Here is a 17,956-nt window from a genome sequence, read left to right as displayed (position 1 = left end):
TAAGCAGAAATCACCCACAAAGGCCCATAGTTTGCTAACTCTCAATCGATTTCATTATGTATTGTGTAAACATAAATTATAAAGACCTAATTTATATAAAAAGCATCATAGCAATCCATGTTTTTCCAGACACCAGGCTTACCGTTAGCCATGGGATAGCCCTATGACTGGAGATATTTTGTTTTGCAGAGTAACAGAACATTTTATTGTCCAGTGAAAGCACTGACCTAGACATTACAGAACATGAATTTAGGCAATATTAACCCAACCGTCATCTGCATCAGAGCTTCACGATGTTTTAGGGAATGGAATGCAATATCATCAGCTTTCTACCAGAATTCATTTTTATTAAAAGGTTTCCTCCCTAAATTTAAACAATGAGGTCAAGCATAGGCCAACACTTCAATTGTGACATTGGCTTCAGGATTCACTTAGTTGCTTGTGCCCTAATGATGACATCAACTGGGTCAGTCCTGTTTAACTTTTGTTGTGTTCCATTAACCTCGCAGGTCTTAAGTTGGAGCTGGGAATGCTGTCACACTCGAGTTCAAGCCGGAAAGCCATTTAGCAATACCTGCTCTAGCCAGGTTCATAGGTAGCCATTGTTAGAAATACCAGTTGAAAACGATCTAGTACGCAGTGTATTGCCCATACAAACACCTTAGCAATTTTTTATTTCAGGAACCTTAAATGTACGTAAAAGTTACTTGTTTCAAAATTTAAAAGTTACAAAGTTACTCTCAAAGTTACTTGGTTCATAATTTAAGCTCAAGAATAGAGGAGGTAGGCCTCCTACCTATACTACCTCTATGGACCAGCCTCTGTTGAAGTACAGGCACCCAGAATCTGTTTCAAAACCCTCTCAGTGTCTTTCTTGTACTTATATTTAAATTGAATATCCATCAAGGTACTTTGTTACCTTAGAAGCAAACTGCCAGAGAGCATCATCTACTGCATGGGTGTCTCTCTGCCATGATGACCATGGAGGAGCTTCATAAACTCTACATTTCAGTGCCAGCACTCTCTGAGGTATGCAGACCAGGGAATGTCTAGATCTCCATTGGTCAGTACACCTATTATTGGTCTGGTCGCTCTGATGGCTGCCATACTCAGTGAGTAGCTGTTGCTATGGTGGGTTGGCTCCACCCGATGATGTTCCGACTGCAGTGAGTGATATCTCGATAAGGGAGACATTTTATTCATAACTGTGCTCGGTGGTTGATGGGTGCCCACGTGGTGACCCTCCTCTGGTCATGGGTGACTTCAGTGTGACAACTGATATTGACAGGGTTGGCTATAATGATTGTGTTGGTCCTCATGGATCTGGTGACCGTGGGGAAACTGGCTCCATGTTCCTTAACTTTGCAAAAGGTTCCAGTGCCCTGAGCCACATCATTGGACTTGGTACTCTGATACTGGTGGTATGGCAAAGGAGATCGATCATATCCTCGTGGGCAGATGCTGGAGGCTCCTATAGAACTGCAGGATCTACAGAAGTGTCCAGTTTGTGAATTTTGACGGCAGACTTCCTGTTGCTACTCTAAAAATTCAGCTTAGGTTCAGTAGGCTACCACTTACTAGGAGAATGAGGCTGGACTTGGCCTGACTCCAAGATCAGGCTGTTTCTAATAAATTTTCATGCAGACTTGGGTGTGACTGGTGATCTCCCACATTGTGACGTGGGAGACATTCTGTGACAAGACCCTGAAGGTTGCAGAGGCTTGGTGTTGCTGGTGTTCCCAGCTCGCAAGGCACCCTAGATATTATCGAGAGGAGTCACAGTGCACAGCTTTATGGCAACTGGTATGTACCAGGAATATGAGAAGGATGGTTGTGAGGGCTCTAAGGGAAGATAAGGAGGCATTTGTTAGAGGAATCTCTGAGCAGGTGACTCGCCATCTGTATTCTAGCGACCCCCATCCAGTTTAGAGCAGAATCAAAGCATTATGCACATCCGAATCTGTTCCTTAGAGAGTCTCAGTCAGGACGGGTGATGGAATGGTCCTTATGAATGACACTTGCTGACTCGGCTACTTTGAGCAGTTGTTTAAAGGTAGAAAGCTGGACATCACTGGGTCCACAGTTCTTGAGGCTGATCTTCTGATTATCTGTGAACCACCCAGTGTCACTGAGATTGCATGGGAGGTGAACCAACTGGGATAGGGAAGGCCACAGGGATCTGTGGTATCTGGGGTGAACTTCTCCATGCTGGTGGTAAGGTTGTCTTCATGGCTTTGCAAGCAATTTTTGCTTCCACTTGGGATACAGGCATCATCCCAACTGACTGGAAAACAGGAATGATGTCCCTATTTGAAAAGGAAATGGTGATCACATGGATTGAGGCATCTACAGGGGGATAACACTGCTCTCAGTGACAGGTAATTTTCTTGCTATGTTCATCCTCAACCAGATCCATGATCACTTGCTTCCCTACCAGCAGTCTGTTTTTACGCCTAAGAAATCTACCATTGACTGCATCCTGACACTGAGGGCTCTCATTGACTGCAAACACAAATATCGGCAGTGTTTCTATGCAGCCTTTGTCAATCCATTCGACTCAGTTGATCAAGCTGCCCTGTGCGACATCCTGAGACATTGTGGGATCCCCCTGAAGTTCTGGACTTCATGCCTGCCAAGTACACCAATACTGTGACTGCTGTGCAAGTTGGAGGCAGAACCTCTGCGTTCTTCTCAGTTGATTCTGGGTTTCGTCAGGGGTGTGTTCTTGCTCTTACTCTGCTCAATGCTTGCATGGACTGGGTGTTGGACTGGGTCCTCATTGCTGAGTACCCAAGCAGCTAGATCAGGCCAAGAGGATACCCACATAACACCTGGCTGCGGCAGATAGATGGCCATTTCTGGAGGGTGGTACTGGAGGGGCTTGGGGGTGTCGCCAACTGGGACCCCAAGGTATTTTGTCGTGTGGTGGGTGCAGCACTGCTCTGTACCAGTGCACGTTCTCCAACCTGACTTGACCAGACCTTAGAAGCAAATGAAGCAGCACCAGTTGAGTCAAGAAAAGTGGTGGCATTTCAAAAGCTAGAAGCATGTGGGATCTTTGATTAATGAGCATCGACATGCAAACTGGCTGGTTACCAGGCATGAGTATTTCACCAGTACTGGTTAACTCAGTGACCTTAGGCAGAAGGTCAGACATAAGTCAGACAGGCCATGCTGACCATTAAGGAGAACTTTTTTTGGGAGATGGTTGCTGGACTTGCAGACACTGAGAGACACATGTTTGGACAGACTCGCTGTAAAGGCAGACTGTATGGGATCCAACCAATTTTGTTGATGTCAGGACTGGTTATGAATTGCTTGTTGAAATTTTTCAGAAAGGGATATCTAATGAGATCTGTGTGTGACCATATACCAGACTGAGGAACATCTACCACTGATTACTTGAACTTTTAGATCTGAATGGCCTTAACATATTTGGTGTACATTCATTACATTTTCGGATAGCTGATCCATAGAGGTAATGTAAGGTATTTGCTTATGTCAGAATTCCTTGTGACATTACTTTTCACACTAAACGATGGACTAAATCAGAAATATTTTGCAATGCAGTTTGAGTAATAGGATTAGTTGTTTTTGTGTTTAATTCAGCTTGGTTTTTAAAATTACATACGGACTTTTATTCACATTTTATGTTCTTTGCTGGGAAATAATAAAATGAGTTACTAGTTGCTAAACTCTGTATAAGTGAAGATAAAATCAACTCAAAGTTATGAACTGTAAAAAAGGTTTAATTAATCACAGGACATATGGGCACCAAACATTTAATGTGTATTTTTTAATTGCAGATGTCATTGTCACTGTTGTAGTAATTTATTTTGAAATGAAATTTAAGCTCTGATAACTGTGGAATTTACAGGACAAACAGACGTGGGTCTTTCCAGAGTATTATAAGGGGACGACTCAGACAGCTAACACGATTCGGCAAAAGTGAAGTACAGGGTGAAGTTTTTTTACCATGTCAAAGTACTGCCAGAAACTTTCTAAATTCAAAACAGGATTATGATTAATAAAATGTATCAGTACCAAACATAGTTTACACTGTGAACACCAATTTTCTCTCCTGTGTTACATGTGCCCATATGTGCCCTGTTACAAAGCAGATCTTTGCAAATTTCTTGATAAAGAGCAAATGAGTAAATATTTCATGTTGCTGAGTTGCATAAAACCACCTTCAGGAAGTCAAATATACTTATTACAAAGTCATCAAGGAATACAACTGAGATGTTTTCAAATATCATTGTTGCAAAAAAAGAACCTTTATCCCAGGAATTTCCTTGAGCTTGATCAATTTCATCTGATCCTCTATTTTATGCCTCACTCGTTTTCTTTAAACACAACAAGAAGCAAACAGAAATGAAATCCCTAGATTTACTGGTGCATTTGCTAATGTGCTTGGTGGGAGACTTTGGCTGTGCTTCAGAGACAGAGGGAGAGAACTACCAGCAGTGCAGCCGGACTTGCAAATACTGACCCACCTGCAGCCCCAGTTTGTAAGACATACCTTGACTGTTCCACTGCATAGCTCTGGAGGGACTGAAATCCATGTAGTAAAATTGAGGAATTCGGCCCCCCTGCCCCCCCACCCCAGAACTAGTAACAAAAGGAAAACACATGTTGGGTATACCAGATTCAAATTATTTTACCTAGAAACAAAACCATGCAAGATTTAGATCATGCAAATGAGGTGCGGATGACCACAAAAAATGCAAATGCATCGCGGCAAGCAAATCGTGTCAATTATAAACTGAAAGATAATTAGCTATTGTGTTTCCCAAGGAAGAGGAGCAACACTTATTCTGTTTGTTCAAATCCATTTTTTAGGAGAAGACGTGTTAAAGGGGGTCTTCTGAGTCTGCAGAGAGCCGCAGAAAAATGCATTTATATATGTGAAGGTCTGCGCTTGTGTGTGTCCCTTAGTGGGAATGTGTAGCACTTTTGTCTGATTCTCACTCAAAATGCAGCTAGAGGGTAAAGTTCAAGTGACTAGCACAATATACAGTTGCATCACCCACTGTAATGGCCCTTATACAGCAAGCTGCGCACCAGCGTTAATCTATGCCTGGCAAAACTGTTCTGTAAGCAAACAAAAAACTGGCCTTGTGATTCTGATGCTTGGACCAAAAACAACCGTGTTCTTTTCATGTCTGAAGAAAGAGGTGAAAGACTTTGAATGCTGTTCAAGAAATTCAGGAAGTGTAGAAAACTTTGCAGAATCACACTGGCTTGCAAATGCCAGCTCACAAAACAAACAAACAAGCAAATACACAGTAACACAAAACAAACAAGTGATTGTACAGTTTGCTTGCACTTGAACAAGTTCAATTTATTTATTTACATCTGTTCAGATCTTTTGTAGTCTTGAATATACACTTTAAAAATAAAATTTGTGCCTGTTTAAAGTCAACATGTAAAAATGAATCAAAAAAAAAAAAACACACTGATAAAACACAAAAATCAGAGTGGAGAGGTTGAACTGAAGGTATGGTCGTCTCTTCAAGATCCAGTATCAATATAAAATGTCCATCCTTTTGTTTATTAGATTTTAGAAACGTTTTGTTAAAAGTATGTTTTGGGTGTCAAACCTTTTCTTTTTCATCTGTTTTGGAAAAGAATTAGCCCATGTTTGGAGGAGACTGTGATCTGCTGTTATCGCTTGTATTTAGTCAGTCAGTGGCACGGTGGGAGAGTAACGTTTAATCTTATCCAGCTCCCAGGGCCGCTCCCCCCCCACTCGGCGGTCAGCCGTCCGTCTCCTGGCAGGCCAGGTCTGAAGGTAGGCGGCACCCCTGGTGTTGCTGTCTTGTTGTCATTACTGCAGTACTAAAACAGTCTCCAGTTGGCGGCCTTTTCCAGCGTCCCGCTGACTGTACAAGAAAAGGAAGAGCGGCATTAGTCCTCACATGTGTTTTTATTTTTCTCAATTGCTTTTAAAGCTCAACAGCTCTCATGAAATATTTTCCCCTTCACATCCAAGACAACAAAGGGGAACAAAGTCCAGCTATGACCAAACATAAATCAAGATATATTACAGCTCGTATACCAAAATAGTATAATAAATTATTTGATATTCAGAGCATTCTATGCCAGATTCCAATACAGATCTCCAATACAACTAAAAAACGTTCGGTCTGACACTGTGAGTCATGCTGAATCAATTACGCAACATAATTGTTGAATTATTTTGTAAAGTCAAAAATAAACATTCTGCTTATTGACTGTATTGTGGGTAATCACTTAGATATGGTCGAGGAATGCGAAAGATTCTCTTTGGGCCATGTTTCTGGGGCACTTCAAAAGGCTCTGTATCATTTGCATAAATTCAAGCTCATAATTACATATATACTTGATTGCAAAACAACAAAACAAGTAGTGCCATAAAAGGAGGGAGGAGGAAAAAAAAAAGACAGAGACAATAGCCAAAATAACAGAATACAAAAGCATGACCAAAAAATGAGCCAACATTACATATAAAATCAGGTTAATTTCTGATTCTAGATTAGTCTAAATTTAATTAATTAATTATTCACGCTACATGTGGTTTATGGTTATGGAAGTATCTATGCTTTCTTATAAACCAGCTAATTACTAATTGCATTCTAATTAAACAATTTTCTGAAACTGATTCCTTCTGTATATACAAACCACACATCTGCTTGGAACACAACTAGCATAAATAAGGTTGGGGAGAGATAAAGTGCCCATCCAATCAAAACAGACTTACTGTATGATACATGAAGTTTTAGGCTGTATGACGAATCCAATAAATTTGAAGACATCTGTGACTGCTGCTCAGCTCCCCGACGCTCTGAGCTCAGGCTTATTTGGGGAGGGGCGGCTTAAGCCAGAGTTAACACGATCTATGATGCGACAGGACGAAGTCGTGCAAAGCAGCCGGTCTGTGCCGGACGCGCCGGGGATCACACGGGAATCGGACTCGGACTGCCCGTCTACCTTTTGAAGTCTCCTGCAATATCTGAGGTGCAGCTGAGTAGGCATTAACATCTGAGGAAGCAAAGCCTCTTCACCTTGAATCTGGATTATTAAGAATAATAATAATGATAATAATAATAGGCTATGTTTTTGTAACTCTGTCCATGTGGGTGAAGCCATTTGCCACATTGTGCCGAACAGAAGCAACCTATCCTGCTTTATGCAGACACTCAATGAAAGACACCACTGGGGCATTTGGAGAGATTTCGTAATATTGTGCTAGCTATACCACACCGCTCTTAAAAAAAAAATGTTCTTTAACATTTTTGCATTGACTGATCTTTAATACTTTGGGCTCCGTGATAAATGGAAAAATGCAGACTTTTTTTGCTCCTCACTTTTAGCCCATTTAATGATTATCAAAATCAGTCCGCAAAACCCATTATGGGTTGGATTATCTTCCAAACATGGCTTTCATCAAATCAGAAGCCAGGAGGTAGTGGGTTAAAAAAAAAAAAAAACAGTATTTTGAAGACTCACTTCTCCCATAACTATTAGTTAAGCTATTAATGGTCAAATAATGCTGACGTTTAATAAAAAACATAGGATATTTAAACACTACGGAAGGTTGGGCTTGTGCTGCCTAGTTCGGGCTCTCAGATCCCATCCCCTTGAGCCTAACCAGGATAACTGCTTAGAAGATGGCTGGATGGATGGATTATGCAATGTGCACACTGTGCCTAGGTTCCTGGAAGAAGGCTGGGCTACATTTTATCACTAAATAAAAGAAATCGAGACTTAGAACAAGAGTAACAATGTTTTTCTATTAAAACATGTTTATTTAACATAAATCTCAGTTGATGTACTGTCCCAGAGCAAGGTGCTAAAGTTAACCTGATCTTTTGTTGTTTTCAAACCAATGACCATAAAGATCTATTATATTCTCTTAATATATTGATGGCTGGTGTTATGTAGAGTTTTAACACAAAGGTGTGTACTGAGAAGACCACAGACCACAGCAGCATCAACCAAGTCTCAAAGCATCTGATTGGTTGATATTTGCTGTCAGTCACACATTCTGACAAACCACATTCCACCCTTAAGGGTCTGTGTGGAAAGGGTGCCTATGCCGGCAGCCAATGGGATGCATGGCAGGCAAGGCCGTGTCCCAGACAGGATGCCAAGCAGGCAAATATGTATGTGACATGTGCAGTCATTGGAGGGTGGGGGTGGTGGGGGCGGGCTCCAGTAAGATGGGTTTTTTCATCATTTCAGACTTGCCTTTTATTGCAGGATAGACTCCATTTCTGATAAGTGGCAGTTTTCCTGCAAAACAAACACGACGGACGTCATGTCTTTAAATAAAAGTAGCAGCATGTGTGGCCACAGCAAAAAAGCCAAAATGCATACAAATGCTGTCGTTTGTCAGCCCTCCCTTCAAGGTCCTCGCTCCCATTCTCCAGCTCACCATGTCTTCCTCTTCTTCATCCTGTGTACCGTCCCCCTCATCCTCCCCCTCGCTCCTGTGGGCCTCCTCCGTCAGCTCCTCCGTGTCTGAGCCCGAATCGTCCTGCGACAGCTCGCTCTTGCTCTCTTCAGCCCTCTGGAGCTCTAGGTGGAGAGAGGGTGGGACTGCTCAGCAGATTAATGTCACACAAATTAAGGGGGAGGGGTGATATGACCATAGTAGCCACCGTTTATGTTTATTTCCCCCAACAATAAGCACAATTTTAGCACTCAAATTCATTCTTTGCTGACACGGATTATGTATACTTATTGGGGCAGGGCATCCCATTGTTTGGTCAAGCAGTGGGTGGATGGATGGATAGATGGAGAGACAGACTTTTTTTTTTCCCCCCAAGCATAAAAATATTAAACTGTAGGACCCAGGAATGCAAAGACAAATTGCCCGAATGTAGCATAAGCCTTTATATGCACAACACATCTGTCCTGCTTTTGCGGACTGTCAATATTTGCTCCGCGGTTCATGTTTCTGAGAGTAAAATCCTAGCTTAGATTTAGCAATCAGGCTGTAAGAATGGTGAAAACATGGTTTCAGATGGCAGGAACAACATTTCTGACTTGAGTCTCCCATTTTTATTACTGCCGACGTGGGACATATTCGTGCCGATAATATTTCTAAATCTGTGGATCAGGCTAGTTAATCAGATGAGCTGAGTCCACCTCGCGTTACAGAAAAATAAACAGCAAAGGACCTTCCAGGATGTTGTTTATGCAGCGTCTGCTTGGCCGGCATGAGGGGATTGGTGAAGCAGGCTAGCACGACTGTTTGCCTGTGTGGTCCTGCCACCTGCTGGACTATCTCATTCTGCACACATGCATGACATGCAGGTTCTGCAGGGCGCAAATGTCCGGAACAGCCTCACTATTGCACCACCGCTGGTGGGTCATTTTTCTGTGTTCCGACATAAATAATCCCTTTTGCCGATGAAAGGATCAGAGGAACAATCTGACGTCTGAATCACCAGGATGAAAACAAATAGAGATATATGTCTTAAAATACTGAGGACCAGGCATGGATAAGGACTATAGTGGGGGGGGCTTCTCACCTGTGGTGCCCTGCTTGTCTTCGGTGATCTGCTCCAGGTGGCCCAAGAGGGCATCGATGTTGGACTTTATCTGGGTGAGCTCTGATTTGATCGCCTGCAGTTCGCTGGATTTCATAGCTAAAACGGCCCAGCATCGACAGGAAGGAATGGCAATGAAGTTCATTCAGTGCGGTGGAATGAAAATTTTTATAAGGTATAACATTACTCGAAAAGCTAAAAGCATGAATTATTTTATTAGAAAAAAAGTCACCATAGCACTTAAATGAAACACACGTGCTTCAAAGCCAGTTTACAGGAGAAAACTGGTTTCTTGTGTTGCAGTAAAATTTCCAGCATGAGAAAGATTATGTGTGAAAGGGGAAAGCAGTTTACTCACCCTTCTGCCTGACGGAGCTGGTGGGAACGACAGAGGAGCGCGTCAGCAGTTTAGAGGGCAGCGACTTCACCCTGCGCACCAGAGGCACGGCCAGACGGGGGCGCTTCACTGGCACCACGCGGGGGATGGGTGACACTCTGCCTCGGTAGTCGAACAGCCTTTGGGAATTCATAAGCATCAGACTGATGTTAGTGCCAGTATTCTGGTCTCAACATCTCAGATCAAAGCACCACGCAGCTATTGAAATCAACATACTTTGTTTTTAATTACTCTGATAATTGCTGAATTCCACCAAGCAGATTAAACAAACTTCAAATTAAGTATTGTATATGTTTTATAAATTCTTCCTGTGGGAGAGAAACACAGAAATAAAAATAAATTACTAATTCTTTAAAAAAAAAAAAAAAAAAAAAAAACCATTAATATTTTCTTGGTTCTCACAGTGAAGTTTAAAAGAATTAACATATAAAGAACTTGACCTCCCACCATCTAAACAAAATCATTTTTACTTCATATTCAGTTCCATCACTGTTTCTTCAAACAGCAATGATGATTATTTTTTTCCTCCCAGTCTGGCGAATCAGTTTTCCTGATTTTTAATTCCCTGCGATCAACACGCGCGGCACAGTGCCTGTCGACGACTCGCTCAAAGCTCTGAGTGTGCTGATGGTTTGATTGATCGGGCGGATTGGCGAGGTTGACAGGCAGGGGTTGGCGGGCAGGAGCTGATGAGGTGGATGAGACCATCTGCCCTGGCGTGTACCCCCTCATGGGGCCGCACCGGCCCCCTCCCCAGCTGCCTACTCTTCAGGAACCCTTTGATACCACTTGAAAGCAAAAACAGGGCTTAAATTATTGGGTATCATCCGTGTAATATATTGATACGTGTCAGAGGGGGAGGAGGGGCGGCAGAAAGTCTGGGAGGGCCAGACATCACAGGCAGATCTCCAACTGCTTTACACGTGTTAGTCATATGGATATGATGTCGAAACATCTGCAAGTACAGGCGTCCAGCAGAGAGAGGGCGAGAGAGAGAGAGAGAGAGAGAGAGAGGGCAGGGACCCACACAAGCCAATGCAATGCATTGGGAGCCCAATGGGAGGCGCCACCTGACAAAAAAAATGCTGTTTTCTGACCATGCATGCAAGCTCTTGTAAACAGAGCCACTTGCCATTAAGAAACAAGCCCCAAAAGGAGCAAGGACAAAGAAACAGGTACAGTACTGTGGTGCCCCCCCATGGAAAATTATGTTAATGCAGCAAATTACATACACGGCCGTTAATTCACATTCTACAAATATGGATCTAATTATTATTTAAAAAAAAAAAAAAAAAAAGTTATAGTTTTTTACGCACCTGTCATAAAAGTCATCTCTGTAGTAGTCATAGTCAAAATCATAGCCACTGCAAAGGGAGAAAAAAGAATGCAATAACACAGTAGTTAGCACAGTGGGAAATACAAGTAGTACTTGAAAATTGGATAAAATGCTGCCGTTAAATTTTGGGCCAAAGGCCCAAAGGAAAGAAAAAAAATATTCAGGGATTCTGAACACCTGTAGAGGGCAGCAGATCTCTTCAAACCTTTGGGCCGATTTGGTTTGGGCTCTCCTGCCATGTTGATGTCTGGGGACAGATATGGAGAGAAACTTTTCAGCATTAGAGTAATACTTGTCATGAAAGTGGGTCTTAGATACAGGGCACCCAGCACAATGCTCACTAAGAAATTATTAAACAGCACAGTATTGTATATAAATGCATGTCAAACTCTTCAGTTATTGGGTCACTTTGGACCCAAAGTGGGGCTCTATGTATAGTGGCAGGCTAATAACGATTAACACCTTTTTCATAATTTCAGTGGGGGGAGGGGGGATGGGGATATCCCACTTACCCCCCCCCCCCCCCCCCATATACACTTGCCTCTAATCAAAGCCATCCCAAAGTTTATACAGTTGCAATCAGACAAATTCAACCCCTTCACCTCAAAAGACATGACAGTAATGTAGATGAAAGATAATGACAATAAATGACAAAAAAAATCATTAAACAAAACACTGATACATATCTGGGTTAATTTGACAGAGGTTGACTTAACTTTGAAGATCAGATGAAAAACACCACATGTGCATGTGCCATATTCAACCCCCAGCTTCAGTACTTTGTGGAACATCCTTTAGCTTTTATAACGTCATAACATCTAACAAACGTTTTCGGTAAGTGCTGACAAGCTTCTTACGCCTCTCAATCGGGATCTTTGCCCATTCTTCACGCGCAAAAGCCTCTAGCTTAGTGGTGTTTGATGGCCTCCGTGCTGCAACTGCCTTCTTTAAATCCCAACAATATCTGGCGACTGACAAGGCCACTCCATGATGTTCCTGGATCTTTTTCTCAACTAAGCTTTGGTTGATTTGGTGGTGTGCTTGGGATCGTTGTCTTGCTGGAAACTCCAGTGATCACCAAGGTGCAATTTGTCAACAGAAGGCATCACATTTCTCCTTGAAATGGCCTGATATTTCTGGGAATCCATCCTTTTGCAGAAGTTCCATTGTCTTTCCCTTGATTGCAGCTCACCTTGAATACCTTCATGGGTGGGGTTTATATATGCATCACAGCTGAAGCAAATGAAGGATCATTATAGAGTTCCCAAAGGCATAATTATGTTTCAACTCCACTTTGAGCCATAAAAACTTCCAGAAAGCTTTATAAAACAACAATATTGTATGGGATTGAATATTTCTGATTGCAACAGATTGACCACAATACAATAATTAACCAAGAGCTCTTGAATGAAGAAAACAAAGGAAAACACGAGAAACTGGAAATTCTGCCTGTAATCACATTCCTCATCAGATTTATGCTGCCAAAGCCCAGTGCTCTTCAGAGCGCCTGATTTCTGCAGCTTTCAGCAAGCACATCCTCACAAACTCGCTATCAAACTTGTATGGTTTGGCTGATGTGACTCTTTCATTAGCATTTATGCCAGGTTTTGTGTCAGTTAAAAACAGATTGCAGTTTCTTTGGTTCCAACAACAATTCATTTATTTAGCTAGTTCTCAGTTCCCCTTGACAAGCTGTCATATTTCTTTTAGCATAGTGACTCTGATAATGGTGCCAAATATTACACTACTTTAGTAAATTGAAAAAAAAAACTATGTATAGCATGTGTCCATGTTCTAAAATCTTCTTGTATTCTGGATTAGAGCCTTTATCACCACTAGTATTGAGTCTTCAGTTTGACACCTGTGGCAGAAAACAAGAACTGTGTACAGTGACACAGCAGCACACCTTTGAGGAACACTGCATTTGAACACTGCACTTTGAGGAACACTGCATTTGAACACTGCACTTTGAGGAATGCTGCATTTGATCATGCACAGCTGTTATTCCTTGAAGATCACTGTATAAAGTCATTGACGACTGTTAAAGGCATTATATATCGGTCTTGTATTACACTATTAAGAGTACTCTATAAAATCACACATAGCTGTTACTCAGTTATTATAACTGTGTAAAGTGGCACAGCTGCTGTTCATTTAAGAACACTATATGAAATCAGGCATAACTGTTATTACTTTTGTTACATTGTATTAAGTAACAGACAGCTGGTACACATTCAATAGCAGTTTCTGTTTACTCAACCATGTGTTGCACTGATATGAGCACTGTATGAAAACGGTGCTGCTGTTTCTTTAAGAGGACCCTTTGAAGTCAAGTCTAGACCTTCCCCAAACAATTAATCCTGCTCTATTCCCCTGTGGGCCCCAGTTGACTCTGGAGCAAAAAGCACAGGTAAAGGCAATTTGGAAGAATTGTCCTGATTTTTTTCTGATCCTGGTCACACCGACCTTGTAGTACATCACACATCGACCCCCTCGGCCTTTGCCTGCTACCTGTACCAAAGGAAAAACTGGACTTTGGGATGAAATGGCTTAAGGTGGGCACAAGGATAATTGAGGAGTCTCACGGTAACCGGAACCATCTCATCATACTTAATTTATTCAAATCGTTTGCGGATTATCCGAAAGTGAAGATGTGGAAATTTGACATAAATCCAACGACCCAAAATGTCAGACTAGGTATGGCTTGGTTTTATTCAACACTGGTGAATTTGACCGAAAGTAGATTACAGGGAAAAAAAAAGGTTCCTCAGGCTTGAGGAATTTTGCAGTATTCCATTCGGCTTCCATGGGCCCCGGTCATATTTCAGCATTACAGCCATGATTGGACATAGCATCCGCAAAGCCGTCTTTTAATCGCAGAGAGAGACAGCTTTCAGCCACTAAACCTGTGCATTTTCTTTACAATTACTATTATACCATATAGAAATGACACTGTGTAATATTGTTGATTAATCACTTTGGTTTGAATATTAATGCCATTGAACAAAAATAAATACATTTGAAATTGCAATTCCTTCAGCTGACTTTCACGGCAGGTGGCCTGCAGCAGGTGAAGGGATGTATGACCATGGGACCTTTATCATTTTTCTAGTACTTTAGTCATATTAGTGGCCTGGTTCTTTTGAACATGCAGTTTAAGCGTGCATTGAAAACTGGCAAATCGTGAGATCCAGCTCTCTCAACAAAGAAAAGAGAAAATTGAGCTAGCCTGAAAGCCTGTTGAAAAACGTGAAAAAGGTGCACATGGCGGAAGAGTGGGGTGGGGGTTTGGCTGACGGGGCGGTGAAAGAAAGTCGAGAGATGAGCAGCGAATGGGATTCTTTCAGTGTACGTGAGAAGACGAGCTCAAAGCACAGGGCGAACTGAGCATATTACTCTGTCCGTTTTCTCAAGATTTTAAAACTTAATTTCAACTGCCCGACACAGTTATTATTAATACATTTTCCTGCCACCACTCGCTACTCTTAGGATATGATACAGTAACCCTGTAAATAACAATGTTAAGCTTGATTTACACTTCAGTGACATTATGCCAGCAACACAGTCAGAGATTGTGTGGTAGAATTTGGTGCTGTCTTTAAATTTTTTCTTCAGCTTATTATACATGTAAAATGGCTATGTAAGTAATTTAGGATTTAAAAAATTGAAATCATCACTAATTGGCTAGTAAAAAAAATCATGTTTATCTTTGAGAGCAAGATAGACAGAAACATTCCAGATTGGGTAGAAATGCCACAGGGAGAAGATGCCAGGTTGTACCTAATGTTTGTCCCGCAAGGACACGGCCGTTCTCTCCAATCACAGCACCCCGGGCGTGCCTCTCGCTGGCATACTGGACGAAGGCGTAGCCCTTGTGGACGGAGCAGCCCAGCACCCGGCCGTACTTGGAGAAGATGGATTCCACGTCTGACTTCTTCACCACGGCCGTGTTGAGGTTCCCAATGAAGACACGCGAGTTGATGGACTTGGGATCATTCTTGTTGGTGATGTTGCTGGTCTGGACTTTTAGGGACATCTTCTCGTTTATTAAAACAAAAAAAAACTCTATAAAGGAAGATGGAGAAGTTAGGATGCTGTGTAAAATGTACAAATTTACAAATCATATAAACCAGTATTTATTTGAAAATAGAACAAAGACAACATATCAAATGCTGAAACTGTGAAATGTTATTGTTTTTTTGACAGATATATGCTCGATTTGAATTTGATGCCAGCAACACGTTTCAAAAATTTGGAACAGGGGTAACAAGAGACTGGAAAAGTTGTGTATTCCTAAAGCAAAACATCTGGTTGAGTATCTCACAACTAATTAAGTTAACTGGCTACGAGTCATAAGAACATAAGAACATAAGAACTATACAAACGAGAGGAGGCCATTCGGCCCATCGAGCTCGCTTGGGGAGAACTTAACTAATAGCTCAGAGTTGTTAAAATCTTATCTAGCTCTGATTTAAAGGAACCCAAGGATTCAGCTTGCACTACGTTATCAGGAAGACTATTCCATACTCTGACTACACGCTGTGTAAAGAAGTGCTTCCTTAAATCCAGTTTGAAATGTTCTCCCGCTAATTTCCACCTATGGCCACGAGTTCTTGTATTTGAACTAATGCTGAAGTAACTATTCGGTTGAACAGCATCCAAACCTGTTAGAATCTTATAGACCTGGATCATGTCCCCCCTCAGTCTCCTTTGCTTGAGGCTGAACAGATTTAGCTCAAATAACCTTTCCTCGTATGACATTCCTCTAAGACCAGGAATCATTCTTGTGGCCCTACGCTGCACCTTTTCTAAGGCCGCTATGTCCTTTTTAAGATAAGGTGACCAAACCTGTACACAATATTCTAGGTGAGGTCTCACCAAGGAATTGTATAATCTTAGCATTACCTCCCTTGACTTAAACTCCACACACCTGGAGATGTACCCCAACATCCTATTGGCCTTTTTTATTGCTTCCCCACACTGGCGAGAATGAGACATGGAAGCATCAACATACACACCAAGGTCTTTCTCATAATCAGCTACCTTTATTTCAGTAGGTCCCATAAAATACCTGTACTTTATATTTCTGCTCCCTACATGGAGTACCTTACATTTGTCTATGTTAAATTTCATCTGCCAGGTGTCAGCCCAGTCACTAATTAAATTAAGATCCCGCTGTAGCTGCTGAGCCGCTAGTTCAGTATCTGCTACACCACCCACCTTGGTGTCATCTGCAAATTTCACCAGTTTACTGTATATATTGGTGTCTATATCATTTATGTAAATTAGGAACAAAAGTGGTCCTAAAATTGAACCCTGCGGTACCCCACTATGAACGCAGGCCCACTGTGACATCGAGCCTCTTATAACTACTCGCTGCTTCCTATCCGTTAACCAGTTATCAATCCAAGTCGCTACAGTTCCTAAAATACCTGTCGCTTTGAGTTTAAGTGAGAGCCTCTTGTGGGGAACAACATCAAAAGCCTTTTGGAAATCTAAATAGATGACATCATAGGCCTTCTTATCATCAACTTCCTGAGTAGCTTCCTCAAAAAACTCCAACAGATTTGTTAAACAGGATCTACCTCTCCTAAATCCATGCTGGCTATCCCTCAAAATGTTATTTGAGTCCAGGTAATCTACCATTTTCTCTTTGATTATAGCCTCCATAACTTTACCAGTTATACAAGTTAGACTGATTGGCCTATAGTTTGACAAATTACTTCTATCCCCTTTTTTGAAAATGGGCGTTATGTTGGCATGCTTCCAATCAGAAGGTACCACACCTTCAGATAAGGATTTTTGAAACAGTAATGTTAAGGGTCGGCAAATAATATCCCTCATCTCTTTTAACACTATAGGTAAGATGCCATCAGGGCCCTGTGATTTATTTATTTTGAGCTTAGCTAGGCTTTGCAAAACATCAGCTTCAGTTATATATATATTAGTTATAGACGATGTTGAATTAGTAATAAGAACTGGTAAGTTACTAGTGTCCTCGACAGTGAATACCCGTGCAAAACTATCATTGAACTCATTTACTATGTCAATGTCGTTTTCAATTATAAGACCCTTACTATCCTGCAGATTAGTAATTTCAGCTTATTTCTGATAATCAGTAAGATGACTGGGTGTAAAAACAGCCTGTGATGCTGTGAAAATAAGTCAGGATGCAGTTATCCCCAAAGTCCCATCCCCTACCCAATACACACCCTCACCCCAAAAACTAGGACGACCATTGTCAGATGCATGACCCTCACGGCCCGTCCTGCATGCTCACGCACATTGAAGTGCCTTGATACCCCGTTCACCTCCTTTCTGGAGGTGGCAGCGCCTGGGCTTGGAGCAAAAGCCGAGCGATGAGCCAGAAGGAGCCAAACGGTCGGCTGGAATTTCCAAACCAGAGTCCTGGGGCCTTAAATAAAATCGGAGGCTCAGTCTAAATCGGCTCAACCTCCCCCACGGTTCTCCAATCATTATCTGCCATAATTTCCTGTGTTTTTTTATTCCCTGCTCCTTTCATGTCATCAACAGCAGCGTCAGAGAGCACAGTGAGCCTTCCGATCAATGGCACAGTGTCCTGCATGTCATGAATAGCAGCTTCAGAGAGCACAGTGAGCCTTCCCATCACTGGCACAGTGTCCTGCATGTCATCACCAGCAGCGTCAGAGAGCACAGTGAGCC

At 41.9% G+C, this 17,956-nt stretch overlaps 1 protein-coding gene across 2 annotated transcripts in view; it reads right to left on the bottom strand.

Annotated features, from left to right (window-relative positions):
- Positions 1–4,650: 4,650 nt before the first annotated feature.
- The window catches only part of raly (RALY heterogeneous nuclear ribonucleoprotein), a 62,582-nt gene continuing 49,276 nt past the window's right edge, over positions 4,651–17,956 (bottom strand). Inside the window, exons 3-10 of one of the 2 annotated variants that reach the window (XM_072715459.1) lie at positions 15,053–15,337; positions 11,450–11,519; positions 11,253–11,300; positions 9,898–10,055; positions 9,522–9,638; positions 8,420–8,562; positions 8,229–8,277; positions 4,651–5,881 (exon numbers count right to left, since the gene is read on the bottom strand). In XM_072715459.1, the coding sequence (XP_072571560.1) occupies positions 8,236–8,277; positions 8,420–8,562; positions 9,522–9,638; positions 9,898–10,055; positions 11,253–11,300; positions 11,450–11,519; positions 15,053–15,308 (834 nt within the window). In that variant the 5' untranslated portion in view covers positions 15,309–15,337 and the 3' untranslated portion in view covers positions 4,651–5,881; positions 8,229–8,235. Of the gene's footprint in view, positions 5,886–8,228; positions 8,278–8,419; positions 8,563–9,521; positions 9,639–9,897; positions 10,056–11,252; positions 11,301–11,449; positions 11,520–15,052; positions 15,338–17,956 lie in introns of both variants that reach the window. The other variant, XM_023795505.2, reaches the window with a different exon arrangement.

This window comes from Paramormyrops kingsleyae, chromosome 8 (assembly GCF_048594095.1).
Source record: "Paramormyrops kingsleyae isolate MSU_618 chromosome 8, PKINGS_0.4, whole genome shotgun sequence".
Taxonomy (NCBI): domain Eukaryota; kingdom Metazoa; phylum Chordata; class Actinopteri; order Osteoglossiformes; family Mormyridae; genus Paramormyrops; species Paramormyrops kingsleyae.
This window is presented reverse-complemented; position numbering and strand designations above follow the sequence as displayed.